We start from the raw sequence: 27,874 nt of genomic DNA, 5'->3' as shown, positions 1-27,874 counted from the left end.
GGATTTGGCTTGCCCATGTGGGACACTGCAAAATTCTATCAAGCTGATTTTGGGGGCTTCTTTCTTCCTCTCAGTTCATGATGTAAAACCTGCACTGCAGCAGTTTGGAGTTCATGGCAAGCTTTAAATCTGGTGGTTCCCGACTACACCGACCAATTTTCCTCTCATCTGAGGATAATAATGTGGGTCTTCTTCCAGGACTTGGCAAAGTGGTGACATACCTCTGAGCTCTGGGATCAGAGAAAAGTGCAAAGAAAAACAAGACTAGTGAGCTGAAGCATTTCACTGTTTTCTTTTGTCCCGTAACCAAACTGACTGCAAATTAACTTATTTTAGTTAATGGTGCGAAAAACTAAGGTAAATCGTTTCTGTTATGATACAATACACCCTAATTTTAGGTTACAAGAGTCCTTCCACTAGTTAGAAAAAAAATCACAACAGGATCATGATTGGTAAAAAGAAAGGCAAACTTTTATTTTACAGTTTCATATTCCAAGCACTTTTCTTTATCACATATATTCTCTTAAACATAAACATGTTAACATCTGGGTCAAAATAAGTAAATCTTTTTTGATAGGTCAGACCTTTTCATTCATAGAATCACATTAACTTAACTCTAAAGGTTAATATAGACATGAAATGAAAGAAATGAGGAGCCAGGAAATCTAGCTTTACAACCATACAGAAAGAATTCTGAAGATAAAAGTCTGATGCTGAATGGCTGAACACACACCAAACGCGCACACAAACAAACCACCAACAGCAAAAAAAATCTGTCATAAAAACAGTAATGTAAACTGAAGTCATTCAGGTTTTACCCAGAATGTGTTAAAAAAAAAACCGAAAAAAAAAAACCAGCCACACATCAAGTCTCGTGGCCTTTTTGGAGGTTAAAATTAATTTCTTTTATGTCGTGGAGTTACTCCTCCATTTGTGCCCAGGCTTCTTCGGCTTTCATGTAGTACTGGTTAGCCAGTCGACCCTTCATGGCCGCCATGGCAGCTTCTGCAGCTTCAGTAAAAAGGTCACCTGCAGGAGAGAGACAGCATGAGATGTTACGGGCAGTCGCTCCACCAAACAGAAATGAACACCAACCCCACGACCATCATGTGAAACTAAAGCTTCTCCGTGCCACAGATCAAAATCACAAGCCCTACTGCTTCACTGGGAAAACAACGGTCAGACAGAAACTGGTGCAGGATTTCTTGAAGTTAAAATTCTGCACTCGGGTTGAACCTGCTCTCTGTGGGTCTGCAGCGAGGTTGTGGCCTCCCGCCTGGTACATCTCTGCCTCTCTGGCCAGCAGAAGGTGGCGAGGCTCGTCCTGGGTCCCATCGAACTCTCCTCCCTCGTCGTAGTCCATCATGTTCAGCGCACTGTTGTACCAGTGAACCGCTTCGGCCCAGTCCTGCTTTCTGTGAAGGCAAGAGGATAAAATGCTTTAACTCACAAATCACCACCAATTAAAAAAAAGAAACTGTAAAAACCCAACCGGCCACAAGAGGGCAGTACTATCGAGTAAAGTCATCCCCTTGGAGCAGGATTCCTATGTCTCACCTGAAACATCTGCTTTGAATGAACCTTCACTCACCTGTCAGCAGACAGATTGACTCCAGTATCAAAGGCTCTGGCCACTATGATCATAGAAGATCTGTCGCCAGCCTCAGCAGCCTGCAGCAGATACTTGAAACCTCTCATATTGTTTCCTGCATTATCCTGCCAACAACACACACACACACACACACATCAGAATATAAAGCCACACTTGTGAAGTTAAGCTGAACAGTAGAAAGGAAAATAGATGGCGCACAGTACCTCTAGCTCCATGTCTGGGAGTATATGATGAGGTAGCTGCAGAAGGCACTGTCCCAAGGCTACGATGGCCTCCAGCTCTCCACACATGGCGGCTCTCTCCAGGTGGTACATGGCCGACTCCTGGTCCCACTGCTCGTCCTTCTCGCAGAAACGACCTGCTTCGTGGTACCGCACCATCGCCAGGTGGACCTGGGTGGGAGATCCAGAATATAAGCGCGTGAAACATGTCGAGCTGCCTCATTGTGTTTGATTTGCTATAGGAGGAGTTTGGACTGAACAGAATGCTTTGCCTTTTATTGCTGGAATCAAAGAAATATATCAAAAATGGTAACAATGTAAGTGTTTTTAGTGTTGATGGGACCAGAGTTAAATAGCGGCACGGAAACATTAAATTAACTAATGTTTCCTCCTCTTACTTTTCCAAGAATCGACTGGCCGATCTTCTTCTGCAGCAGGTTGTTGAGTCGTTCCACCTCGGTGGCCACACAGGAAGGTCGGTGGACGTGAGCGCGGGATGAGTGATAGAAGGTCCACTTCTCCTCTGTCAACTGAACAGAAACAGGCGCCAAAGATCCAAGACAGAAAAAAGTTACCATCTGATATTCATTGCATGAAATATATTATGGTTGAAAAGTCACACTGCAGTCTCAGAGGTGTACCCGTCCAGGAAAGTCTGCTTTGAGCTCAGAGCTGGAGGAGTACACCCCTGTTAATGCAAAAGGAGCGCACACACAGACACACACAGTTACAGAGGTGAAAATAAGCGGGATGGCAGAGCAGGCGAAGGTAAAGGAGGTAGATGGTGTTTCAGTTCCAAGTATCACTTTTTATCTCCAGTTATTCTGTATTTTCAGATCGTTTTCGTTCACTGAATAAATAAAGCAGGCGTCAACAGGAAAATAGCGACAGTGAGTTCAATCCACACAAATCAGAACCGTTTGAAAAGCAGAGCCATCATGCTGGAGGCAAGGATTATGCTTCACGGCCAAAAAAAGACTGCAAAGCGCTGCACAGGGAAACACCTGGCTCAGGAGCTTCCATGCAAATAATCACCCATTCGTTGTCAGGAGTGTTTGAATTTAAGTTTGCAGAGACTCTTGGAGGAGCTACCATCTTCCTCTAGTGAGGGGAAACAAAGAGTAGGAGGAGTGGAATTAGAGGAGAGGTGAGGAGGGGCTTTCATGATTAAATAAGTGATGGGAAAACAAAAGTAAAGATGATGTTAAAAGGGAAATTAAAGTAGTGTTATTTGATTACAGTGGTGATGATGATGATGATGATGATGATGATTAAGAACGAGGTGAGGAAGGGATTTAGGGATATTTATGTTTCTTTACCCGTCTGATACTTTCCTCATCCGACTCTGAATATTGCCTGTTGTAGCGATGATGGATCTATGTGACAATATGACATGGACTGTAAAACCAGCTGTCACGAAATCTAACAAGTGTTGAATAAGTGCATCAATGAGGCATGTCGAAGCTTGTAAGAGGACGTTCACAAACTGGATCCAAAAACGGGATTTAGATCACAGGAAAAATACATTTATTTAACTAAAAGCTTCCTCTTTCCATTCCTGTTGAACAAAGACAAAAATCTTTACCCCGTCTATGTGGTCATTTGGGTCTCCTTCACTCCTCCTCTCGCTCGGGTAGCCGCTGTCCCCGCCGTTTTCTGATTCCTAAAGACAAAAATTAAGACAAGAAATTCTGATGTGTTTTCTTTAATTGTCTGTGCTGTTTAGAGCCACTCTCACCGTCAGTTTTTACTTACCCTGTGTTCGCTTGTGTTGCTCATTCTGTCGTGTTCATACATTCCGGTAAAAGACGAGCCTGTAAAATGGAAATAATATGCAAAACCACACCATTTTAGCTCCTCAGCATGTAAGTGATGTCTGAATACTCATGTATCTCAATCTAGATACCTTATAGTTAGCAAATTTCCAGTAACATACAACAACATAAATGTCTACAGTAATCGACTCAACATGAGTACTGTCAATGCTGAAATCCTCCTTCTTGCTTAAAATGGATTATTGGTTCCTCTTGTTTTGCACCAAGTACTCTTAGTGCACTTCATTTACATGTAGCTGTCTGTGTGAATGCTTCTATTCATTCAAAATAGCGAGAAAATGGGAAAATACCAAATCTGAGAATGAATCACAACATAGACTGTATATGAAAGATGGACATGGCTACTGCCTTATCCTGCCATTCTTTATACTAGCCAGCAAGGGCGACTCCTCTGGTTGTAAAAAACTTTCCAGTTATAAAGAAGTCTCTGCTCACATGATTTGTGATCTCAGTAAACACTTTCCTGATGGGTTTAAGGACTCTATCACTACTTTTAAGCTTCATTTAATAAACCAAATAAAACATGTGGTTTCAGTTAGAATCAAATAGAGTGATAAGGAACGATGCGTTTTATAGTTTTCCTTGGTTTATGCATTTGATTCACTCCTCGCTCATTACATCCCGTTTTAAAATACCAAGAGCTTCATGACTGGACGTTACTAACCTACGTCCATCTTTTATATACAGTAACATTTTTGCGTGGTATTGTAGTAAATTGGTCTTGCATGTACTGATTGCTAACTTGCCTACAGAGCCAGCTGCAGTTGGGGGGGAGCAGGGAAGGATAAGAGGGGAGCAGGGGATAGATTCCATGTCGCTCATGCTCTCATCTGCAGACGAGGTCTCAGACAGGCGGGATAGGAGCGGAGGCGCCCGGCTGGCCGACATGGTGCGAACACGAGGAGAACCGCAGTGCTCCTCTGAGCCTCTCAGCACAGTCTGGGCTGACTTCTACAATGAAAAAAAAAAATAAGGAAGAAATATGAAAATTAAAAGAGGAAGAACTCAGAATTTCTCTTTCTTTTTTTCTCTGCTCTTTTAAGCCGCAGACCAACATCTTCTACCAGGAAATAAACTTTCAGCAGACGTTCATGCCTAAATATGGAAACTGTGAACAAAGTGAGATACAGCTGCAAGCAGCAATGAGGAAGCCACGCAGCTCAGCAGGACAAGTGCAAGAGGAAGCTTTTGTGAGTTTGGCTTTCCAAAAGAAAGAAAAACAAAAAACCTGAACCAGTCCACACAGGAAGTGATTCGCTCTCACATCACTTTGCTACTGATGGTTGTTTCCAGGTAATAAACCAACCAATAAGTTGGTTTATTACCCAATGAAAGTCAAACAAAAGTTTCTTTCACTTTCATTGTTATTTAATTTAATTTAGGAAACTATTCCTACTGCTACTGCTGCTACTTCTACTTTAAAGGCTGCTGATTTCAGTCCCTAATATTTAAAGCATGATTTAAACATTATAATTACGAGCAGTTTGTTGGTGCCGTCCAGCTGGGACATCTCCGCAGGGGAAAGGTCGAAAGGCGTCAGGCCCATGCTTTTGCAGATCTTGTTACACAGGTGCGAGTGGAAGAACAGGGCCATGCCTCGCACACCTGAAACACAGGTGTGATCAGGTTGAAGCTTTTTAAACACTTACTGATCTAAGTTTGTAGCAGCAGTTTGCCGAAAGGTAAGCGTACCCAGATTTCCGTCTCCAAAGTCGGTCCCCTTCGCTGTGTGGATCTGAGGGTCGGTGTAGAGGTCACCAACTCCCTGGATGTCCACCACGATCAGCTGGTGGCCCGACCGCTCAAAGCTGAAGTGACTGAAGGCCTGATGGAGAAAAGAGGGAAATTATATTTAACTGTGTCTTCAGCTTGCGTCTTTAGCATGTATTCATACCACTCCACAGGTGACCACTCACCTGTGGAGTGAGGCGGATGTTGTCGTCCCTCACAAAGCCGGAATTGGAGTTGTATTTGATGTACTTGCCCTCGATGTAATGCTCCAGGTGGAAGAGAGGTTTATTGGGCCGGTTTGTCATCTCCACCACACACATCTGCATGATGTCCACCTGAGGATTTAAAACGGAACGAGGATTACAAGGAGGCATCATCTGATTCTGATACTGGGGGGTGAGGGTGATAAGAGATGACAGGAGGCAACTTAAGATAAGACCTGGATCTTTTAAAAATATTGGTAAATGTACAAATATATACCTGCGAGCCAAAACTGCAGGCTCCAGAGTTCGCTAAATACTCCGTTAGAGACAGTTTTTTCTGGTCTTGGCTCTGTATGATGTCACTGAGAGCCGATATCCCTAATATGGTCATCTCTGAAGCCCCACCCACCTGCTGTTCAAGTCTTCTGTGAGGGGCAGCCAATCATAAGAAAGTTAACTCAAAGTGGGAGCAGCTAAAGAGTCAGTATAAGATAATAAAAAGAAAATAATTTTGAGTTTTGAATAATTTTCACGTTTGAGTCTTTTCTCAACCGCTTATCCGAATAGTGTATAAATATTTGGAAAAAAAAAAGAAAAGCAATCAAAAGAACTCTTTCTGTTGACTTCCCCTGATTTTATCGTTACCACCTCATTTCTCCCGTACCTGTTTGGGAGGTCGGTGGCGATTGTACTCCTCGCCCCAAAGTTTGGCCTCCATCTGCAGCCTGACGTCCTCAAAGTAAACATTTCTATCCACCGTCTCCATGTAACGCTTGGCCACATAGTTGGACGCTGACTTCCAGTTGCTGCTGTGTGAGAAATTCGACAACTTCTTCCTGCAGGGTAAAGGAGTCACAGTAAATCTACATAACTTTAAAGATAAAGAAACTCCCTCGCTGCTTTAAACCTTAATAAAAATACATGAATAAAGCCTTTTTCATAAATAATAGATATCAGATGTGCCCCAAGTGATCCTGGGTCACAGAAGAAAAACTGATTTAAATCCACATGTGTATAAATCCAAGAGGAAAAACATACCACACTACAGAATTTCTTTTTTTAGGACCTTTAATGTTTGCGCTGGTGGATGCTGGGAGATTTATTTTTATGCTCAGAGGACGTTTTCTGTGGGATACTGCAAACGGAAAACAACTAAAGTGGGAGGGGGGGTGTTGATGGATGGCTCTCTTACATTCCCAACATAACAGAGGATTAACCTTTAACAATTAGAGTGTTAGGCCTTTTCTCTGGGATTCTGCAATGCCATGCAAAAGCCAGTGCAGCCGTGATGGTGCCGCCCACTGCGATTTTAACCAATTAACATTCAGGGAACCAATCCTATGAGAAAGAGTTAAAAATGAGCTCCATGTCCCGCCACAGGAGACTTCACAGAGCCTGTTTAGTGTGTTTCTCAGAAAATAATGAACATGTCAGCTGCTGCTATCCTGACTGAGAAATGTGAGGAATGTGGACCTGCGCTGCTTTCTAATCTAAGAAAGACATGTTCCTCTGTTTTGTTTACAAAGAGACCAGAACGTCATGAGGGCAACAGTTGTTAGATAAGAAGCGAATATAGACTCACGCTCTGAAGCACTCCCTCATGGCCCCTTTCCCAAAAGGCTGTGAGAAACAAGACAAGGGGACATAAATTAGATGAGAGAGAAAGACACTGTTCCTAAAGTACACTTTTCCACTGAGGTGTAGTACCTGTGTACCCATCTTCATGTGGATCTGGTCTTGAACCCATTCCCCTGTAACAGCATTGTACCTGTGAAGATGAACAGCTATATTAATTATCCATTTAATTACATAATATTAAAAATTTAAAAGAGGAGGTGACATCTATGTATTTTTTTAAAAACTCAAATACTTCAATCTAACCCAATCAGAACGTCTGCATTTCAAAGAGGCAGCAGGATTTCATTAATGGGCGACTTCAAAATAGCGTATATAGAACGGGTGTAATTCTGAGAGATTTTGAGTAGTTTTGAGAATAGGACAGAATAAAAAACAGTATCCAAATTTTTCAGGGAGATTTGAAGGGGAGATGACACACTAAAAAAAACAACAACAAAACAAAACATTAAAGCTACTTCTTTCTGCAAATTTTTCTTAAACTTTCAGCATCACGATTTTACCACTTGGCATTTTGAAATTTACATTAGTTTGTCTCCACCACAGAAAAACAAATAAAAATAAAATAAAATAAATTAAAATATCTATCTTGACATTTTAAAAAGACAGTTGCAGAGACAAGCTTCCATACAAATGTGTTCTTTAAGATTTTAGTGGTTAAATAAAGTTTACGTTAACTCACTACGCCATCTGCTGGTCTAAACTGGTATAACATGAAAATACAACCCAGGCCTAGTTCAACTTCTGTTAACATCTCTTCCACACAGCACATCTTTTGGATATAAAGTTATACCATTTGTTTCTTTACATTATTTTGACAGTTGTAGATCATTTTGTAAGGTTTTAAGGGAATTTAAGACACAACAGGCCATAGTAGAAGTGTTGTATAATGTATAGTGAATGCAGTAGAAAAAAAACAAAACAAACAAAGATGCGAGGATCACTGTTTTGTTTTGCAAAACAAAAATCAACTATAAACTTGTGTTTTTCTTTTTCTACATGCTAATAATATGAGTTAACAACATTTAGGCTTAAGGCTTTTTAACGTTTAAAGCATTAGCAGCTACTAACACGTTGTTCAGCTGACTTAACAACGTGCACAGCACTTCTGTGAAGAAGTGGGTTTGGTGATAATGTAAAACAGGAACACTGACATTTTGCTTCTGTAACCTGATCTGCACCTCCCTGTAAATATAACTATTCATCACACTGGCAACTGGACAGACATAAAGGCTAGCAATGATCTCAGCCATTAACTGGAGATTAGAAAAAATGAGGTGGACATTTCTTTTTAATAATTAAATGAAGAATGAATTGAGGAAAAAAAAGTGAAAGTAGAATAAATTTTAGGTGTAGCCAAATCTATCAGCGTCTGCTAAGGTCTGCTTGTCTCCAAGTGGTGTAAATTTCATCGAGCAGCTTTAAAGGACTACAAAAGAAATAAATACTCGCTCGTGTATCTGCAGCTGCCCGCGTATGAGCCCCGCCTGAGTGTACTTCAGCTCTGCAATCGTGTCTTCTCGCTGTGACACATCTGTGGCTCGTGTTTTTTAAGTCACAGAGCAGCACCTCGGACCCGGCTGTGCCAGGGAGAAGATGTCCGTGTTTATTTTCTCAGATTGTTTTCCACCTTTTACTTTGTTAATCATTCACAGGTTCATCGCCTCGCTGACCTGCCTTTTTAAAGCCATTCCCCTCCCTCAATCAATAACCCAGCACACCAAGATAACAGAGATAAAACTATTCATCACAGACGTTATTTGAGCTTCTTACTTCTGTTCATGTTTGCCCAGTGCAGTCTCTCCATCAGCAGCCCATTAATTATTCTTATCAAGGAAGCACATACAAGCATCGAGTTTCCTTTGCACACAAAGACAACAAGGAGAGAAAAATGTAGCAGGGAGGGAACGACTTTTCATTAAAGGTCATTTTGACCTCTCTTACCCATTTTGTTTTGGACTGACGTTATTTTGGAGTGAAGGGAGTTGACTATAGTGATATAAATGTGGGTATGAACACTATCAGACAGGATCAGACTGTCTGTTTGGCCCGTCTGGGCGTGTGTCCCGAGTTAATGTATGCTGGGTGTACTAAAAGTGCAGCTGCACGTCCTAAAACTCTAAACTCTGTTTTTCCGCCCACGGAAGCACGAGCCCTGTTCCCTTTCCAACATCTAATCTCTGCTTTAGGAACGCAACGTACTATGACTTTCATCCCACTGAGTTCCTCCTGCAGGGGGGCAAAGAGGAGTGAGGCTACACGAGGGTAAAATTAGCACATGTAATGGGAGCATGAGGGCAAATCCCACCTCCTGACGATCCCCTCCGCCCCCGCAGTCAAATGCAAGCTCTCCGTCTGGTTACGTAACGGGATTTTTCCTCCTGCTTTTTGTCCGCACCCAGTGAACTCATGTGTGCTTCTGCAGTTTGGACTGTGAGAGCTGTTCATGCAGCAGCCACAGGATTCTGTGGTCATAATATCTGGATGCACATTCAGCATCACACCCAAGTACTTGAGATAATAAAAATAGAAGCGCATGGGGCCAACAGATGCCAGAGGCTCGTGTCCCCATCAACGGGGCACAAATGTTTGTGTACAGTTAACAATAGCAGAGCATCACTGACCGAGATATGAGCAACAGAGATTAAACGAGGTCTGCTGTCGGTTCAAGACGAGCCCAAACGACTCATCGAAATGATTTAAAACTACTCTTTTTTTTTATACTTTTACAGATATACACAAAGGCAGAGATCACTTTTTCCTCGTATCTATAAAAACTGATGCTCTACTGCTTTTCATTTCCACAATAGGCAGTTATTTTCGGTGGAAAAACTAAAAAGAAGACAACACTGCACACCACCAGCTCACCACCAAACTTAACGACTAGGAGAAGAACATAAACCACTGAAGGATTGGATATCTTCCTCAGCAGTTACTGCAGACCACAAACTGAGCCAAAGGAGGGCAAATATTACTCACATGACTGTCACATTTTTGCTGTATACGTCGATAAGCAACAGTATGCGAACATTTCAGTCATTTCAACTTCATTTAAAGCTTGTTGCACTGGCTCCTGAGTGGCTAAAATATCAGTTAATGCAGATTTAATTTGAATTTCCTGGTTGACAAACAATGTTATGACATTGTTTAGAGACTGGCTGCATGCTAAATATAATAATGGAGGGATATTAGGTTAAGATTCGGCTGTTTTTCCTGGCACAGAACATGCTTTTGGGGGGATATTACACTTGCATGTACAATCTGTAAAAGCAGATTTATTCACGTATGATTTCTGACCATTTGCTGAACAAAAATGTCTATTTATCTCTGTAAATGGAATCTAAATCAACAGAGATTACATTAAAAATGTGATTTTGTATCAGTTCTGTTTAATTTTCTTGTATTCAGGCCAAAACCTCTTGGGTGGAGGGCCAAAAATACCCCCATTCAGAAAAAAATAAGCTGCACACAGCAATATTCTCACATAACAGGAAAAACACTGCTGTAACTGATGATCTTGTTCTGGTACTGTACATGCTGGAACAAGCTCTACTTAACTGACCACTTGTTGAAGCACAGCGTAAACACTCAAAGGGTCAAACAGAAGAGGTCAAATCTGCTGTGAAAGAGTTTCATCTTTGCCACAAAGTCAAAGTCAGACCTGTAACGAATGCAGGGTTCAGTCGCTATCTCCTCCAGGTGAAACTGCGCCCAGGGGTCGGGCATCGCTTTCGCCTTTTCGATGGCGTGCAGCCATGTTGCCTGGTAGAAAAACAAGAGAGAAATATAAAGAGCAGAATAAAAGTCAGTTTCCCACATCAGGATTTCTCGAACACAGAAGAAAGAGGGGAAGCCCTTCCATGCAAAGCTGTTTAATCTGCACAATAAAAGCAGTTCTAAGCCAGTCTGTTCTCTTTATGCAACAATGCATGCACTGTTTTCTTGCAATTATAATCAGCTCTCTAATTGAAATCTACAATGTCACGATTTCTGCATTAGAGGGCTCTCCCTCTCAATTTAAATCGTGCTTAGGGGGTCAAAACAACCACACGGCTCACAACGAAGCACACAAACATGAAGCAGACAATCACTGAAAACAAATACCACAGGAGAATGAATACATGGTGACATTATGAGTGGATTTCTGGGCTGTAAGGTCGCCGTAAATAAAATAATTTACAGCTACCTTAAAGTGAACATGTGCAGTTTTCAAAAACATAACTTGAATCAGGTGTCACGAGTAAGCTAAATCTGTTAGCAAGTAACCCAAGCCTTGGCCCAACCTACGCTGCTCAGCAGCACGTCCTCCTCGTGCGCCACTGCTCACAGTCCAGCAGATGTCTTTCTATTTAGAGTGAGGAAGGAGCAGCACTTATGTTGAAGAGGAGCAGGTGACACGTTTATCAATTAAAAAATTTTTTTTTTTTAAAAAAAAGAACAAGATCCAGGAGGGATGAAGTGGTTAAAAGTAAAAGCAGGGAGAGGCAAATTAAAGGGCAGAGTGAAGAGTTGGAGGCGTGGATGGTCAGTGGTATAAAGGGAGAGAAGAAAAAAACAAGATTTGGATCCAAACATACCCGTGCACTCTCAGACAAAACCTTGTACGGTCGATGTTCTGCCACTGTATCTGTTTCTTTTTCGTTCTATGCAAAAAAACAAACAAGAAAACGGATCCTTTATCATTAACAGGAAATGTATGCAACATCACTTTAGATAACAATTACAGCCTGGAGGCTCTGAAACAACAACACCACCACACAAAAACTGAAAAGGCAATTCATCCCAACAGTGCACAGCAGCTGTGATAAAGAGCCGCGCGCACTGAATCGAGCTTTTGTTGCAGCTCCCTGCTGATGTGGAGAGAGGGAGAGAGAGAGGGAGAGCCGTGTTTACACACATCATAATCACGAGGTGAAACCGCTCTCTGCTGCTTCCTGTCAGAAAGTACATTTAAATAAAAGGTGGGCTGACCAGCGCTTCACTCGAGCAAACACATAAACACACGTGTTGAAATACCAGACAAGCCACACAGTACGTGTGCGCAGGCATGCGCGTATCATCACACCTTAAAAGGCAAACAGAAACATTGCAGAACTGAGAGGCGGGGATGATGCATCAGCACAACAAACTGTCATATCCCCACGTCTTATATCTCACCCTGTACATGAAGTTGGATTTAGGGAGCGAGTTTGACAGCTGCCGTGCGTAAACCAGGTTTTTAAGGTGGCTGCACACTTCTTTGGCCGAATCGTCCAGGATGGGGCAGATGAAGTGGTCTTCGTCGTCATCCTCGCTGGCGTTGGACTCGCTGAGGGAGGATGCTCTGTGTTTGAGGGCGCTCCGCTGGGCAGAGGGTCTCTTGGCGCTGCCGTCCTCCTCCATCCTGAACATGAGTTCATCCTCCATGGTTTCTGTTGCTGTTTTGACAACAGAGTGTGAGAATAGACTGGAAGTAGGGAAAAAAACAGTCACATGCAGAGTGCACAGTCAGGGAACCAGGTGGCAGCCATGTTAGTGTATGTCCAAAACAAGCATGGATCATGGCTGCACAACTCTTACACCGAATGTGAGGACTTCAAAGGGGGCTAGACCTTCACATTTGAGTTACAGCCATAGATTTCATTAAACAACACACATCATGGGAGTTCTAAGTTATCAGTAAGGCCACCAGCAATCAAAAGCATTTCATTCATTTTATCTGTGTTATCTAGCAAGTCAGTCGGTCGATGTAATCAAAGGTTACTGTGCTCTGAGAGTTTTAAAGTAGGAGCACAGGAATGCACACCCAAGCACATGCTTCTGCAGGTTCAATGTGCCCCCCCACGTTGTAAAACATCTAGCAGCAGCCATTCCGGTTTTACAACTACAGCATGCAGCAGTGGAGTTTCCTACAAAGAATCATCTTCTAATTTAATCTACCGCGACCTGCTGTTAGATATGTTATAGTAAAAGTATTAAATGACCAGCCAATGTATAATCGGATGTAAAGACACACCTCTAATCCCTCAATCTTGACAGACTGTGACAGCAAATCCAGTCACCTCGGTCTTCTTCCGTCTCTCGGTATTGGTTTGCACTTAAATAGTCAGGACTCCAGGAGCAGGAGTTCACCCCTCCTCTGAGACCAAAACAAGAGTGGATGCCTCCTTGTTCTCCGCGGTATCCTCAAGGTCCGGGAACGTGCCTGGCTCAGGGCTTCTGTTCTTGTTCCGTCCACCACGGCGGAGGCTTCCCTCCGCACGTATCACAGTGTTCTCTGTTGGCCACGCCCCTGCGTCCTGCTGCTTTCAGGACGGTCGGAAATAGAATAATAACACGGAAATGAGTGTTTAGCGATAAGGAAGAAAAGACTTCTGACGGGTCTCAAATAGATCTGGTAAACAAATAAAAACAGCATAAGTAGCAGTGGTTAAAATTATTATCGTACAGCCAGGCCGCAAAAAAAGCAAAATTGTGTACTTTCACAGGAGTATTTGACAGCACCACGAGCTGAACAGTTTGTACCATCCTCCAAAGTGCCACTCCAAGCAATGGTTGTCTGGCTAAACAGGCCACGTGGGGCAACACGGAGCTTCATCGGGAAGCTTTACGACCGGACTTGCATGGCATTTAATAGCTATAGTGCAGGTGACATGCCAAACATCCTTGCAAATATTTACTTGTATAACAGGGCTCCAAAATGGCTTTAGCCTTAACACTGGGTTAGGAGTACTAAATTTAGCTCTTATTAAAAAGATTAGCAGTGCCTTATCCATCCAGGGCTTCAATGATAACTACAAATATAATTATGTGCTTGAAGAGAGTTATTAGTATTAGTGTTAGTGAAATCCCATCATCAGTCGTATAACGTGAATAATAGAATGATGTTTCCCGTCATATAAATAGATATGTGTCCGACGTGGGATATCACGGTAGCGTGGCCGAGTGGTCTAAGGCGCTGGATTTAGGCTCCAGTCATTTCGATGGCGTGGGTTCGAATCCCACCGCTGCCAGAACTTTTTCTTGCCTTCTTCACCACGACAAGTATCGACAAATTGAATATGGTTTTTCTTTTTTTGGTTATAAAAACCAGATACCAGAATGGATTTCCACTTTTTTGCTGTTGCTTATAGTCATAAAAACTCGAGGTCTGATATTGTAGTGCCATCTTGTGGCCAAAAACAAGCTTTGAGAATTTTGGAGGACACCTTAAACAGACAGTCACCCACCACCAGGACATTTGAATGTTTTTTTTTTATTATTATTTCTTTAATTTCTGATGGTGTTGTGCCTTTTCTGCACCACTTTATGATGATGGAAACACCTGTGAGTAAATAAGAACATAAAAATGAGGTGACAAATGCTTCTTAGAAGCTTCTTTCATGTTTTTATTATTGCTTTTATTTACGTTTGATCAAATAAAGAAAGTCAGCGATAATAAAAGTTGCCAAAATTGTTGACAGATTTCTAAAGTTTGCTAAAATTTAAGCAGTACACAGAAATATCAGCCATTTTCCAACAGAGTCCTCAATATTATATTCATTAATATAATATAAAGAATGTATATTAATGATTTAAAAAAGCATTAATATAAATTCTTACAGTCGAGAGCTGCACACATGCACAGTTAAAATGGACCAAGGTCATCATCTGTGCCATTTGTTGTATTTGCACACATCTCTTTAATAAAAGATAAATCATAAGGGCGCAAAATAAAATTCAAGACACTGTTCTTAATTAACATTAACAGATTTACATCCTTAGTGCTTTTAGTAGTGTTTGTCCCATTTTTCACAGTCTACATTACTCTGTAATCATTCTAAGATCAGGTTTCATCCTGACTTGGGTTTCACTGGGCCCTGATATTTTCCATCACATGCTGAGAAACCACAAACTGCATTTTCTGGATGGCCAGCTGAGTGTCCTCAGGAGAAATCCCAAGATGCCACACGGCCCTGACAGAGTTCCCAAAATGAGGGTACATGAGAACTTGTATCCCCTGCCCGAGTGCAGCCTCCTCACTCTTGCTAACCTGAGCCATGCGGTCACAGAACTCGCAAGGACTCAAACTGAGATCCTGCAGGCGGAAACGCAGGATATTTGTCTCCACGGCAGCCAAGTCAACAGCGAACAAGTTAGGATTGCAGTCGAGAAGAGCTGAAGGTGGAGAAGAAACAAAGTAATTACACAAAAGAGTAAAGCGGGAGCCAGTAAAGCATTTAATTTTCATTGAAGGGTATTCATGTAAAATCAATCAAATTCCAGTAATTTGAGCCTCTAGAACTCACTATATAAAAATAAATTCACTATATAAAGGTAAGATTTTGCATGGCTTCATTAAACAAACTAAAGTTGTTGCACAAAAAAAACAGCAGATCCTGAGGAAGTCACGTGGACTGAATTTTCATGGAATAACCAGGTAGTTACTCACCTTGAGCAAACGTTTTTGCATTGCGGTGATCCTCCTCCAGTCTTCCAACCATATTCTGTAAGGAGAGTTTTCCAGCTGCTGCGAGTATGCCGGCCTGCCGCATTCCCCCACCGAGTGCTTTGCGACACCGTACCGCTCTGGATATGAAGTCCTGAGGTCCAGCCAGCATGGTACCAACTGGGGCACCCAAACCCTGATACACACCCAGGATTTTGATTGTTACGTTAATCCAGTTTCACCTTGGTTAAGATGAATCTTGACTTCTTTGTGTGTGTGTTTTTATATCCCTCAAACCCACCTTGGAGAGGCACACACTAACAGTGTCTGTGTGCTGCAGTATGGCAGATGGAGGCACTCCCTGAGCTACAGCGGCGTTCATTATCCGGGCTCCGTCCATGTGAACGGACAGACCATATCGATCTGCTAAAGCACGCACCTTAAACATGGAAACAAACCATCCAAACATGATCGCATCACGTCATTAAATTTTAATACGCCACGAATCGCTATTGCTTTTGTATCAAAATGTGGCAATCAGCATGACTCTGTAAATAATACATTTCAATGGGAATTCTTCCTGCTGGAGACTACGAGTCTACAACAAAGTCTCGGGGGATACATCCCCATGTCAACCAAGAAAAGCTATCTTTAATAATAATTGAAGTAATTTAATTAACAATGTATTTCAAATGATAACAAAATGTATATGACCCAAACTGTTGTGTCTGCTGCGAGCAGTGAAATGATTCACTCCACCGTACGTCCATACTACTTTGGCTAACATGCTGTACTGAACGAGGAGCACAAGGAGAGATCATTTTTCTCCAATATTAGCTTTTCTGTTCTGTTAAATACAGAATTTCATTTAAAACTTTCCCTTTAAACACAAAGTTCTAAATGATAAGACCCCATCATAGCCTTAAGACCTCATAGTATCTTATCATCCCAGTGGAGCACTTTAGTCTCGACCTGCAGGCTTACTTGAAGTTCCTGGAGGCTGTAAAAGCTTCTCCTGTGGAACCAGCTCCCAGTTTGGGTTCAGGTGACAGACACCCTTTCTATTTTTAAGATTAAACTTAAAACTTTCCTTTTTGAAAAAGCTTGTAGTTGGGCCTGGATCAGGTGAGCCTGAACCATCAGTTAAGGAGCTACTTTGCTTGTGATTTCAGGCAGCACTGTGTTAAAATCAGGCATGAGTCACCGAAAGCACTGCATGGGCTCAGGAACATTTCTAGAAATCACTGCCTATGAACGTTGTGCCATCCACAAAGGCAGGTCAAAACTCTATCAAAGAAGAAGCCATATGGACACATAATCCAGAAACACTGACATCTTCTCTGAGACAAAGCTTGCTTAAATTGAACTGATGCAAAGTGGATCTGGGGTCAGACTAATCAAAGTGAAAGTCATGCACACACACCTCCTGCAGAAAAGCCAGAGGTAGCACACGTCCTCCTTGAATGTTGTGCGTGTTTTCCACACATACGAGCCGTGATCGTGGGTAATGGGGGTCTGGGTAACCGTGGCGGATCTTTGACTCCAGCTGCTCCAGGTCAAACGTCCCATCGGGGAGCGTGGTCACCGTGGTGGAGTGCACGCCAGCCAGCTGTATCAACACAACAAATACACACACACTCTTGTCTAGTTACAAACCCCCCCCCATCATAGATAAAGGTGCTCCGGCACACTCACCTGAGCGCTACCTCCTTGCTCATAGATGTGTAAATGGGACAAGTCCCCCACGATTACCTCGTCGCCCCGCTCCCTGCAGTGCACCATCACTGTTGAATGAAATGCAGGCATGTTTGCGACAATCCAGGACTAGTTAAGACTAAATCACACACTGCCAGGTGAAAGCAAAACTGACCTGCAATGAGATTACTCATCGTTCCAGAGGGGACGAAAAGGGCGGCCTCCATCCCGAAGATATCCGCTGCAATTTTCTGTAACTCTGCAGACATCACGCTTTAGGTTTGAGCAGCATTTCACAAATAAAGATGCAAAGACTTTAGAACACTGCAGTGCAGTAAGTCATTTCTCTAGTCAAGGTTCAAAGGACAGAGAGGATTGTATCATATAGACTGCAAAGTCAGCATAAAGACCTTTGTTTTACTTGGAGAGAGTTTTGTCTGCATGATAGTTGATTTAAGTGACTTTGAACGTGGCAGACAGGCTGAAACTGCTGACCTGGTGGGATTTTCTCACACAATGATCTCTAGAGTTTACAGAGAGTTGTCTGAAAAAGAGAAAATGTCCAGTGAGCAGCGGTTCTCTGACTGAAAATGCCTTGTTGATGTCAGAGGTCTGAGGAGGTTTTATTGTTTGGAAATGTTTCGTTTTAGTTTAGTTCTTATCAGTTTCAGTGATACTTTTCTTCTTTTTAAGTATTACTGTATGGAAGAAGCCTCATCAGGCAGGCACCAAACTGACAAAGACTAAAACGAAGGATATTTTTTCTATATTTTTATTTTATTTTAGTTCAGTTTCCAAGTTCACAAACCATTTTAGTTTTATTTTTCAAAAAACCAAAATTTTAAAACTTATTTTAACTTAAGTTTTTTTTTCACACATCACAATCAATTTTTAAGCTGTTAAACAATGTTGCAAAAATGTAGCAAATATGACACAAATTAAAAGTCATATATGGAAATTTTAATGTAATTCTTTTTTTTCTTTTTTTCTTTTTTTTTCTTTTTTTTTTTTTTTTTTTACAATTTTTAGATGGTTCAATAAACTTTCAATTTTTTAAAAAGGAATTTTCTGTCAATAATCTGATCTTTTTTCTTTTTTTTTTTAATTAATGTAAAAGTAAGGCATACAGAGCTTTTCTCGGGAATAGCACACTTTTGGGATGTGACCACCTTATAGAAGAGAAGAGAATAACTTTTTTTCTTTGTCTATTGGTGTCTTGGTTTGTCCTCCAACTGTGGGGTTAATTTGGATTACTGGGTAATCCGGTATTGGATAATCCAAGTGCCCAGTGCGTGAATGTGGATTCTCTGGCATGTGGTCGGCTATATATTATTAAGAAGTAACTAAGAGGTACCAAACTAGCCTAAAGCAAATATACAAATGCACACACAGACCAGTCAAGAGGTCAGTAATAATTTAAAGAGAATAGAAAAAAAAATTAAAAGCAGAATTTAACTCTTTCTTCGACTCTAACCGTTAACTGTCGGGTCTTCTCCCATCACATCGTCTCCCACCTTGGCCTCCGCCATTGCCTGGCGCATGGCCGGACCCGGCTTGGTCACCGTGTCGCTACGGAGGTCCACCACCCGGACGTGGGCCGCCCCTCCGGCTCCAGCATAACTGGGCTTTCCAGAGTTGTAGTATCCCCTCGTGGAGCTCCATCCCAGCACGGAGCGGAGTGCGTTTTGGCCAGCGAGCGGTGCCACAGCACCTTGATGGATGAATTTAAATAAAAGCCTGCAGGAAGATGTTTTTAACGCCATGATGGTCCCTTTTCAATCATTTTCACTGTTATTACTGAACTTTGTATTGGTGGAGTTGTAATCGATAATCATTGACTGCAAGGGGAGTTAATGGATGACCTATAGGCGCATCCAAGTGCGCAAAGCGGCCTGGACCTCGAGATGGCGCTAAAATTCCAGCAAAGAGTATTATTATTATTATTAGTAGTAGTAGTAGTAGTAGTAGTATTATCATTATTATTATTATTATTATTATTATTATTATTATTATTATTACACACGTGGTCACTGGTTAGGTTAGTCCTGGTGAGGATGAAGGGCTCGTGAAAGACATATAAACTCCATTTTATCTGAAGCAGCTTTCCTGACACTTTGTGCTTGTTAAGCACAAAAGAAAACTGAAGTTTGTTTGATGCTTTTCTCAAACTCGGCCTTTTTCTTTTCAAAGCACTTTTCAAACCGTGAGCTGTCATTTTAGCCACTGTTCTGTCAGGTTATCAACATTATTTCTGCAGGGATGCGTCTGCGGAGCAGCACATTGCACTGTCTCACTTCATGTTTTTCTCCTTCCTCGTGTGAAATTGAAAAACAAGGGTCAAATATGCACGTCTACTTTAAGTAACTGCATTTTCTGTCTTTTTTTCAGCTTTTGCATTATTTTTGATAATGTGTGCAGAAAAAAGATATTGGCAGGTGCCATGTTAAACTGCACTTGATGTTTGGTGATTGCCTTCCTTGCTTAAAACATGTGGGACGTTGTCTGAAGAGGATGAGAATCTTCATGAAGCTTAAAGAAGTCCAGTCATTTTCTTTCCAAGCTCATCAGACTATCACGACCTGGAGAACCTACACATTCACGGGTCTGACTTGATTTAATTTCCTTGATTTCTGATGCATTTTATACTTTTTTCCACAGTGGTTTAAGATTTTCTTTTTTAAGTAAAGGAAAACAAAAAAATCCAACACCAGGTGGCAATTCAACCACACTTGCATGCTTGTTTTCCTAAGTAACTTCACTGCTTCTTTCATGTTCTCACTGTAAATGCATGTGTTTCAAATAGTCGGGGTGGTGTGTTTCCTTTATGCTCATAGATCTAGATTTCATGGAACACAGGAAAAGTTTTGCCTACAACAAATGCATTTTTACTCCCAATAAAAACATGAACCAAACAGAGAATGTATTTAGGAAACCGTCAGGGCAGTTGATTCCTTTTTATCATAAATTGAAGCCATAAATCTACAGAATTCCCCAGAAGTCAAGGAAATTACAAAAATGCCCAGGGAAAGACCTGATCCCTGCTTATGAGTCTTCCCATTACCCAAAAAAAACCTACGCCCACACCTTCTTCTTCTAAGAAATCTGCATCTATGTTCAAAAGCGTTCACAGGGTGAATCAGCAGTCTAAAAAAAACTTTTTTAAAACCGTGTTTATATTGTTTGTAAAAGACTTATGAGGCTATAGCTTGTGGTGCATATATTGTACTAAACTACACAATAAACTGAGCTTTACAGGCTTCAAAAAAATGACATTTATTGGGAGGTTATTTTACAAGATTACAGGTAACTCTTTAACTGTGTCTGTCCCTTGTATGTTTAGTTTACTTTTCTATACTTAGTTTAGTTTTGTTCTTTATTTTTCAGGCCCCACACACAAAAACATTGATTTGATAACATAAAAAAGTCTTTGAACCACATTTGGCTCCTAGATAATTTCTATCTGCAGTTCCTTGGAAGGTAACGTAATATATAATGAAATATGCACACACAGTCCCACACACACATGTTAACTCTTTAATCTGTACCACACCTCATTTAACAAGCAATCTATCCCATCAGTATATATTTTGCATGACATGGAAAGATATGAAAATCTACATATTTTCAACTCGTTCTGGATTTGGGGATTGTGCAAAGGCAAAGCTTCTTTTAGGAGCACTCGGCCCCTTTCAGCTGTCGTCATTGTCTCTGGGTAAAGTTGGAGGCATTGCGAACGACTTTAAAGCAAAGAAGGTGCATCTGAGTACAAAATTATGTTCTGAAAATTGAATATTTTGGGTTTAATATGAATCTCACTGCAATGGTACTGCTGGGATTTCTTATGCAGAACTTTTAAGGCTTGCTTATATCTTCTATTTAGTATGATTTACACAGAAATAACTTTTTAACAGCTCTACACACATAATGCTGCTTTATCTATGACAGACATCTAAAATGTCTGTTATCTAATACTGAAAAACCAAAAACACTGTGCGCTAGTATAATGTAAACATCAAAATCTAGATGAATGGGTGAAAATTAAAGTTTTCCCTCCTGGTCTGTGAGTGAGTTTCTAATAATAATCTAGAAACAGATCAATCGTGTCCTGTGTAGCGCACATATTGAATTTGAACACATTTGCCTTGTAACTCTCGGCACGGACTGCAGTTTGTCCGGCATGTGTTTCGTAAATGTGTCCGTGCACCTGTGCGCGTTTATCTGTCTGCTCCTGTGCCACTTTGCACGATTTGTTTATGGCGTGTTGTAGCCACGAACACTCTGGAATAACTATGACACCTCAAGATTCTTCAAGGGTCACACACCCACTTTGGACCTGACCTTTATCCCCACGCTGAGCTGAAAGGCTGAGACTGACTGGCGTGACATTTACGGTGTGGTGGATTGTGAGGACCCTGAAAGAAATGTATGTTTTTAACGTTATAGCCTTTAATTTACAAGTAATTTGTAATTTAGTAGTAATTATTCCACAATCAGGCATCTTATTTTGAGTGATATTTTCAGATATTTCAGCAATCTAAAAGATTTGGAGTGTTTCTGAATCAAATATTTTAGATATCCCACATTTATAAGTAAGATTGGTAGCGTTTGTGTGTCATTCTGTCTGTAAAAGCGATAGCTCGAAAGGTTTTGAGCTAACTCTGACAAAACCTTGAAGGGGGGTGTAGACTGGGCTTGCATCCACAGGAGTCTTCAAGGTCAACTTTATGATTTATTGGTCAAAAATTGGGGTAAAAAAACTCATAATTTAGAAAATGTGGTTCTAACAAGCGTGGTGCGCATTTTCAACATATAGAAAATATCATATAAAGATTAGAAATATCATGTCATGTGACCTCTGACCTCACTTTTACATTTTATATCTGCTTTTTCTTTCAAGTTGACCCCAAAATGTGTTTTATCTTTAAAAATAAAGTATCATCAAAAGAAAGAGAATGAGCTGCCTGGTTAGTTCGAATATACCGCAGTATAATATTAAATAATAAGCTCAAGTTATTCCACCCGTTTACGAATCAATAGCTATTATCCATTATCTACATACTGTTTGTGTAATCAAAGTAAACCTCTGTCATGCTACCATTAATGGATTTTTACTGCACTACAAACTTCTACAAGTAGGTTTAAAAAGAAAAGAAAAAACCCCCAAAATGAATATTTACAAAGTACAAAACTATTCCTATTAAAGTAAATACTCCCCACATAGTGGAGGTTTGCACTCTTGGATTACTTCATCCTAATCTGTGGTTACAGAGTCAGCAGATATTTTAAATACACTTGCCTGAAGTTTAAAATTAACACAACGAAAATAGGTTTATAAGAAGCGACATACAAGGATTGGCTAAATAAATATAATTTTACTCATATAACCTTTTAAAAAGGTTCCTTATTGGATAAAAAAAATATTGAAAACGATCCAGTCCTCGCTTCACTTTCTAAACTAACTCGGTGGCTTGAGTGTTGAAGCTCTGGTACATTTCCACACTGGTGCTACGATGAGGCTCGGGCCCAAACTAAACTGGCACTATCCTGTGTTTTTATCTGAAACAAAGCCCCAGTTCCCTCACGTCCCTGAGACTAAGTCAATATTTGGAGGTGAAGGTTTGTGGGAATTTCTCCACCGTTGATCAAAACTGGCTGGGAGGGAGGCGTGCCTATTACAAAACACCTCTCTCCTCCCTCTGACACTGACTTTTGCTCTGTGTGCTGCAATTGTTAGGGCCACATTCGCATTACAGGCACCAGCGCCCTCCCTACCCCCACCCTCACACACATTTCCCACTCACACGGATGGCCTTACTGTCTTTTCTGATTTTAATCACCTGATAAGGACCCCAGTGTGTGCCATCAGCATGGCACTGTACTGTAGTCAAACTTGATAATGCCAGTAACACAGCCAGGTTTTATGAGCCATAACCAGTCATCATTAAAAGTCATTAGCAAACATCAGCCTTGTAAAAAGGCCGCAGTCGGTCTCGAGAGCCCCACAAGAGCCATGAAGAGAGAGAGATAAAGATGCATCAGTAAGCAAGACAAGCAAGCAGTGATGGATAAGTGTGATAAGACAAAGGAAGTGGGAAATGTCCCGAGTTTTTACGGGATCCCTGTTGGCACCGCGCTCTCGCATTCTTGTCTGCGTGTGCGCAGAGCTGCGTGCCTTTTGCTCGTGTTTTGTTTCCCTGCGAGTGCCTTCCAGCATTCCTTGCCTGTGCACGGAGGGGAGAGAGTGGTGTTTTGGAGAAAATATTGAATTAGAGAAAAAGAGGCAGAGAGGGAGAAATGAAGGAGAGGGAGAAATATTGACTCCTTCTGGGAAGGAGCGAGACGGCAACGCCTTTCCAATAACCATAAACCCACTGGGCTGAAAATAGATGGGCCGAATGAATAAACAAATGTGTTCATCCCACATGAGCTCTTCTCTTTCAGGGACGGCAGAGGAATGGAGGTGACCCCCCTCCGCAACACCACAACAACCGCCGCCACCACCACAACAACCTCCTTCCCTCTCTCTCTAACTATCTATATCTCTCCTCTTTCATTTATTCACGATGACGAGAGATATTAACCGGAACAAAACAGGTGTTTATGGGAAGCCGCCACTTGAATGATGTCTTTCAAACACACACAGACACACTCTCACTCAACACATACCTCTTTTTGTAAAGGTGTCGACATCAGTGCCTGTGAAACAAGAGTAACATCTGTTTCACATTTCACACTACCCCCCCCACTTCATATGTCACGGGCCATGTGGACATGCTTTACTTCACACACACACACACACACACACACACACACACACACACACACACACACACACACACACACACACACACACTCCTGTTTCCTTAACTTTAGAGGACATTACATTGACTTGCATTCATTTCCTGGAGACTTACCGTAACCAGCACTTTCCTAACCCTTATTACCGAAACACTAACCAAGGCTTAACCCTTAAATCTGATGCTTTCCATCATGGGACTTTCTTTCTGTCCCCACAGGGGGACTGTGTAAACAACCTCTTGTCCCCACTATGCAATTTAAAAAAGAACATGTTGCTCTTAGGAAGCAGGGGAAGCGTGATGGTGTAAATTCTTTCTTTCCTTTTTGTTTTTTTTTCTAAGCATTTCATTGGGGAGTCCTCTGTGCTTGTTTCTTTTCTTAAAGCGCAGGTTCTCACATTTCTTCTCTTCTACCTCTCCTCTCCCTGGTGATTTATCACCACACAGATCCACTCCGTGCCCAAAAATACACAGACAGCTGAATATTACAGCCATATGTGACAGCTGAACATCTCATTCCTGAACTGTGGGCATTAATCTGCTACTATATCTGGTTTACTTAGAAGGGTTGCATTTGCGGGTTCAGGCACTGATTGTTATGTGGCAAGGTCCGACTTGTAGGTGTCAAATGGACTCGAGGTCAGTGCTCTCTGTGCAGGCCTGCCCCGCTAAACTTGGAAAACTCTTTCTTTTAGGGGGCCTGCATCCTATGTGGGCAATGATGTGTTGAAACCTTCCCACAAAGCTGGGAGAACAATATAAAATATTATGGCAGTCTGAAGCAATAAGAGCAAGTCACTGGGCCTGAGGGGCCTAACCCAAACAGTGTACAGGGGTGTCTGCATGCTTTAGTCCCATACTGTTTACTTTTGGTTGTATTTGCAAAGTTTTGAGATGTCCTGTCTCCACCCTGGTTCTACTGAGAGAAATGGAATTTAGTTTGTGGCTGAAAAATGACATTTTAAAAACTCAAAGTGCATCACAGTTTATTTCCAGAGAACTCGCTGTGAACAGTTTTCACTGGGAATGTTTTCGAGACCCAATGAGTACCAAAGAAAACTCATAAAAGTGAAGCCCGTTGATTAGATTGTTTCCACCGTAGCTTAAAATTGACATATCTTACCCAGAAATGATGATGTAAAGAAGAAGATATCTTAGATTTTCTGCATTTTGTTTTGGGTGAACAGTCACTTCATGCATTGCGGTGAAGATAGTTTGACAGTGTGAGACGGGGTTAACCAGACCATCAAGATTACCCACTGTAGTAATCAGCTGCAACCACTATCGCCTGTGTGTTCTCATTCATCTGATCCTTCATTCAGCTGCTCGCCGGCTTCTCGTTTCAGTCAGTCATTTCTCACTTTGTTCATTCAGCTGTAATTACAGACCCCGACCAGCCTGCACAGTCTCGCTTCCGAGAACCGTCACGTCGCTCTCTTTTTTTCCTTCTGCTTTATTCATTTACCAGACCTTCAGCTCACCCCTCGCAGCGATCCTGTCACCCTTCTGACCCTCTTTTCACTCCTCCTTCTCCTCAATCTCCTTTCCCACATTGCCCACTCCTCTCTCTCCACCTCGCTCGCTGGGAAGTCATGTGACTTCTCTGAAGCTGAGCCCTATAAACCAGCAGTACTTGGGGGGCTCAGTGTCTATACCGCTCTGTGATTGGCTCTTGCATTCACACGCTGTTCACACACACATACACACTGCAGACCCCCTGTGTACCTCTTTCAGGAACAAATGTGATCCCTCACATTAAGGAGTGGGGGTGCTGCCGTGCATCTGTGTTTGTGTGTGTGCAACGTTCCCTTTTGATTTTTGGTGTTTAATGAGTGGGAACTTCTCACAAGGTGAAATTAAGTATGCACACACATAAGCCCGAGCAGTGCCATTTGTTTTATGTTGGGGGTGTGCATGCTGCTGCAGGCCAGTGGCTGAATGGAGTCGATTCAGAGGGCTCGGCATTGGGGCTTTTTTAATCCAATTGGATCCTTGTTGAGACAAAACAGAAGAGCCTGTCAGCTATTGGCAGAAAAGTGCCACTGTTCATATTCAAACTCCCCGGTTTGGATTGAAGGCTCCTGTCGAGTTTAATTTGCAATGAGAGCCTGTAAAATGTATACTTTGAAACGAGCCACAGAGAGTTGTTTTGGGCTTTTCAAGATCCCAGGTTTTCATCCTGCTCTGATATTCCATCTGGCACGGCTGGTGTAGTTTCAGGAAGTGAAGTGGATGGTTAATGATTTAATTCAGTGTTGAAACAACACTAAAGAGAGCTGATAAAGAAACAAAGGAAATGTCGTTGATGGTTTAACGCCTTATTATGTAACTGACTGACAGGCAGAGGCTGACACCTTTTTGCGCACATTTCCTTCTGCTGTCAGTTCATTCTCTGCGGTGTGTGTGTGTGTGCTGGCAGGTAAAAGTTTAATAGTAAGTGCTGGTTGGTCCACCTCTTTTGCTTCAGACTCAAATCCCAACAGCTATTGGATGGATTCCCCTGAAATCTTCATCGAGAAATTCACGATCACTGGAGGATCAATAACAACTGCTCTGGTGATCCCCCTGCCTTTCCCTCTGCACCGCCGCATGAGTCATTTATCCCGCGAAGCGCAGTATCTGCATTTACAAAATGAGTTGGCATGCATTTTTCTACAGATGTTCATATGCCTTAGAGGATCGATCCTAATCACTTTGGTGATCCCGCTTTTCTGAGAGAGCTTTAGCAATGACATATTTTTGGCTCTGGTGCTGCCTTAAAAAAACCCTTGCTATTTTCCCATATTTCATCTACTGCTTGCCGCTTTGAGTGACAGAAGAATGAAAACCATAATGTGCATTACATTTTACGCACTTCCATGAAAGATGAGGACAGGCCAAGTCCAGGAGGTTGTCTGTAAAACAAAGCCCACTTAAAAACTGCAGTTCCTGGCATGGCCCCTTGAGGCTCCTCCAAAAGGAATCCCCTCAGACTCCCCATAAAGAAAACTACTGAAGTTTAAAATTTGATCGACAAGTGTCGCGAGCAGTGTTGGGAAGGTTACTTTTAAAATGTATTCCACTACAGATTACAGAATACATGCCCCAAAATGTATTTTGTAACGTATTCCGTTACGTTACTCAATGAGAGTATCGTATTCTGAATACTTTGGATTACTTAATATATTATCATTCCTTTTGCAACTACATGAATGTACTATTGCTGTGTGATTTATTACTTTTACTGAAGGTTACTCGCCATACCAATACCAACTAGATTTTAAATCTTAATATAACTTTTAACCATGTAAAGCACTTTGTGCTACAGTTTTTTTTTGTATGAAAAGTGCTTTATAAATAAAGATTGATTGATTGATTGATAAAATGAGTAACAGTAGGTTGACATTAGGTAAGGCTGCACTTTTTGAAGCGATCTCATATAGAAAACTGTTCCGCACCTGTAAAACAGGTTCGCGGCTCCGAACCGTAAAGGCGTAAAACCGTAAAGGGACCTCTGGCTAATATGTCGAGTTCCATGTTGGGCTCGTAGCTGAAAACTAGCTTTACTTTGTTGTCTGGGTCAACTTTGCTAGCGGGAAACAGAGAGAGGCGTTGAAAGGCTGCTCCAACGGAACTTACTGTTTCGGAGGAAAACACGAACACAGCGTACAGTCGAGTCTTAATAGCTTACTTACAACTGGGCTCCTCAGGCACTCTTTTTGGCTGCAGTGGATATTATTATATTTACATGCTTCCATT

The 27,874-nt window shown here is 41.7% G+C and overlaps 2 protein-coding genes and 1 non-coding gene across 10 annotated transcripts; 1 reads left to right on the top strand and 2 right to left on the bottom strand.

The window, feature by feature from the left end:
* Nucleotides 1–443: 443 nt before the first annotated feature.
* On the bottom strand, nt 444–13,489 carry eef2k (eukaryotic elongation factor 2 kinase). Of its 8 annotated transcripts, XM_031742863.2 has the most exons (20): nt 13,233–13,489; nt 12,395–12,654; nt 11,815–11,880; nt 10,899–10,999; nt 7,310–7,370; nt 7,185–7,222; nt 6,267–6,438; nt 5,585–5,734; nt 5,361–5,493; nt 5,146–5,273; nt 4,415–4,619; nt 3,589–3,647; nt 3,419–3,496; nt 3,153–3,209; nt 2,869–2,934; nt 2,232–2,363; nt 1,816–2,004; nt 1,592–1,716; nt 1,237–1,415; nt 444–1,029 (listed from the first exon to the last, which is right to left on the bottom strand). In XM_031742863.2, the coding sequence occupies exons 2-20, from the start codon at nt 12,641–12,643 to the stop codon at nt 920–922; spliced, it is 2,298 nt and encodes a 765-aa protein (XP_031598723.1). In that variant the 5' UTR covers nt 12,644–12,654; nt 13,233–13,489; the 3' UTR covers nt 444–919. The 8 variants fall into 8 exon arrangements, with proteins under 8 accessions (XP_031598723.1, XP_031598729.1, XP_039472141.1 ...); XM_039616207.1 differs by lacking the exon at nt 3,153–3,209 and having other exon boundaries at nt 890–1,029; XM_031742865.2 differs by lacking the exon at nt 11,815–11,880 and having other exon boundaries at nt 890–1,029.
* Nucleotides 13,490–14,147: 658 nt separating this feature from the next.
* On the top strand, nt 14,148–14,229 carry trnal-uag. The gene has a single exon. It is a non-coding gene; the product is annotated as a tRNA-Leu (tRNA).
* Nucleotides 14,230–14,594: 365 nt separating this feature from the next.
* tha1 (threonine aldolase 1) lies at nt 14,595–19,206 on the bottom strand. Its single transcript, XM_031742849.2, has 7 exons — nt 18,814–19,206; nt 17,515–17,598; nt 17,340–17,428; nt 17,068–17,253; nt 15,946–16,083; nt 15,648–15,840; nt 14,595–15,373 (listed from the first exon to the last, which is right to left on the bottom strand). Exons 1-7 carry the CDS (start codon nt 19,100–19,102, stop codon nt 15,066–15,068), a joined length of 1,287 nt encoding a protein of 428 aa, XP_031598709.1. The 5' UTR covers nt 19,103–19,206; the 3' UTR covers nt 14,595–15,065.
* Nucleotides 19,207–27,874: the final 8,668 nt, after the last annotated feature.

The sequence above is a fragment of the Oreochromis aureus genome, linkage group 8 (assembly GCF_013358895.1).
Source record: "Oreochromis aureus strain Israel breed Guangdong linkage group 8, ZZ_aureus, whole genome shotgun sequence".
In the NCBI taxonomy this organism is placed as follows: domain Eukaryota; kingdom Metazoa; phylum Chordata; class Actinopteri; order Cichliformes; family Cichlidae; genus Oreochromis; species Oreochromis aureus.
This window is presented reverse-complemented; position numbering and strand designations above follow the sequence as displayed.

Excerpts from the sequence above, each read along its gene's own strand:
- eef2k (XM_031742863.2), bottom strand. The coding sequence starts at position 12,643 with ATGGAGGATGAACTCATGTTCAGGATGGAGGAGGACGGCAGCGCCAAG. Across the intron at positions 7,371-10,898 it reads GAACCCTGCATTCGTTACAG|GTACAATGCTGTTACAGGGG; the intron begins GTCTGACTTTGA and ends TCATCTTCACAG. Across the intron at positions 1,416-1,591 it reads GTCAATCTGTCTGCTGACAG|AAAGCAGGACTGGGCCGAAG; the intron begins GTGAGTGAAGGT and ends TTGCCTTCACAG.
- tha1 (XM_031742849.2), bottom strand. The coding sequence starts at position 19,102 with ATGGCGTTAAAAACATCTTCCTGCAGGCTTTTATTTAAATTCATCCAT. Across the intron at positions 17,599-18,813 it reads AGAAGACCCGACAGTTAACG|AGTTACAGAAAATTGCAGCG; the intron begins GTTAGAGTCGAA and ends TGATGTCTGCAG. Across the intron at positions 15,374-15,647 it reads TGCAAAAACGTTTGCTCAAG|CTCTTCTCGACTGCAATCCT; the intron begins GTGAGTAACTAC and ends CTCCACCTTCAG.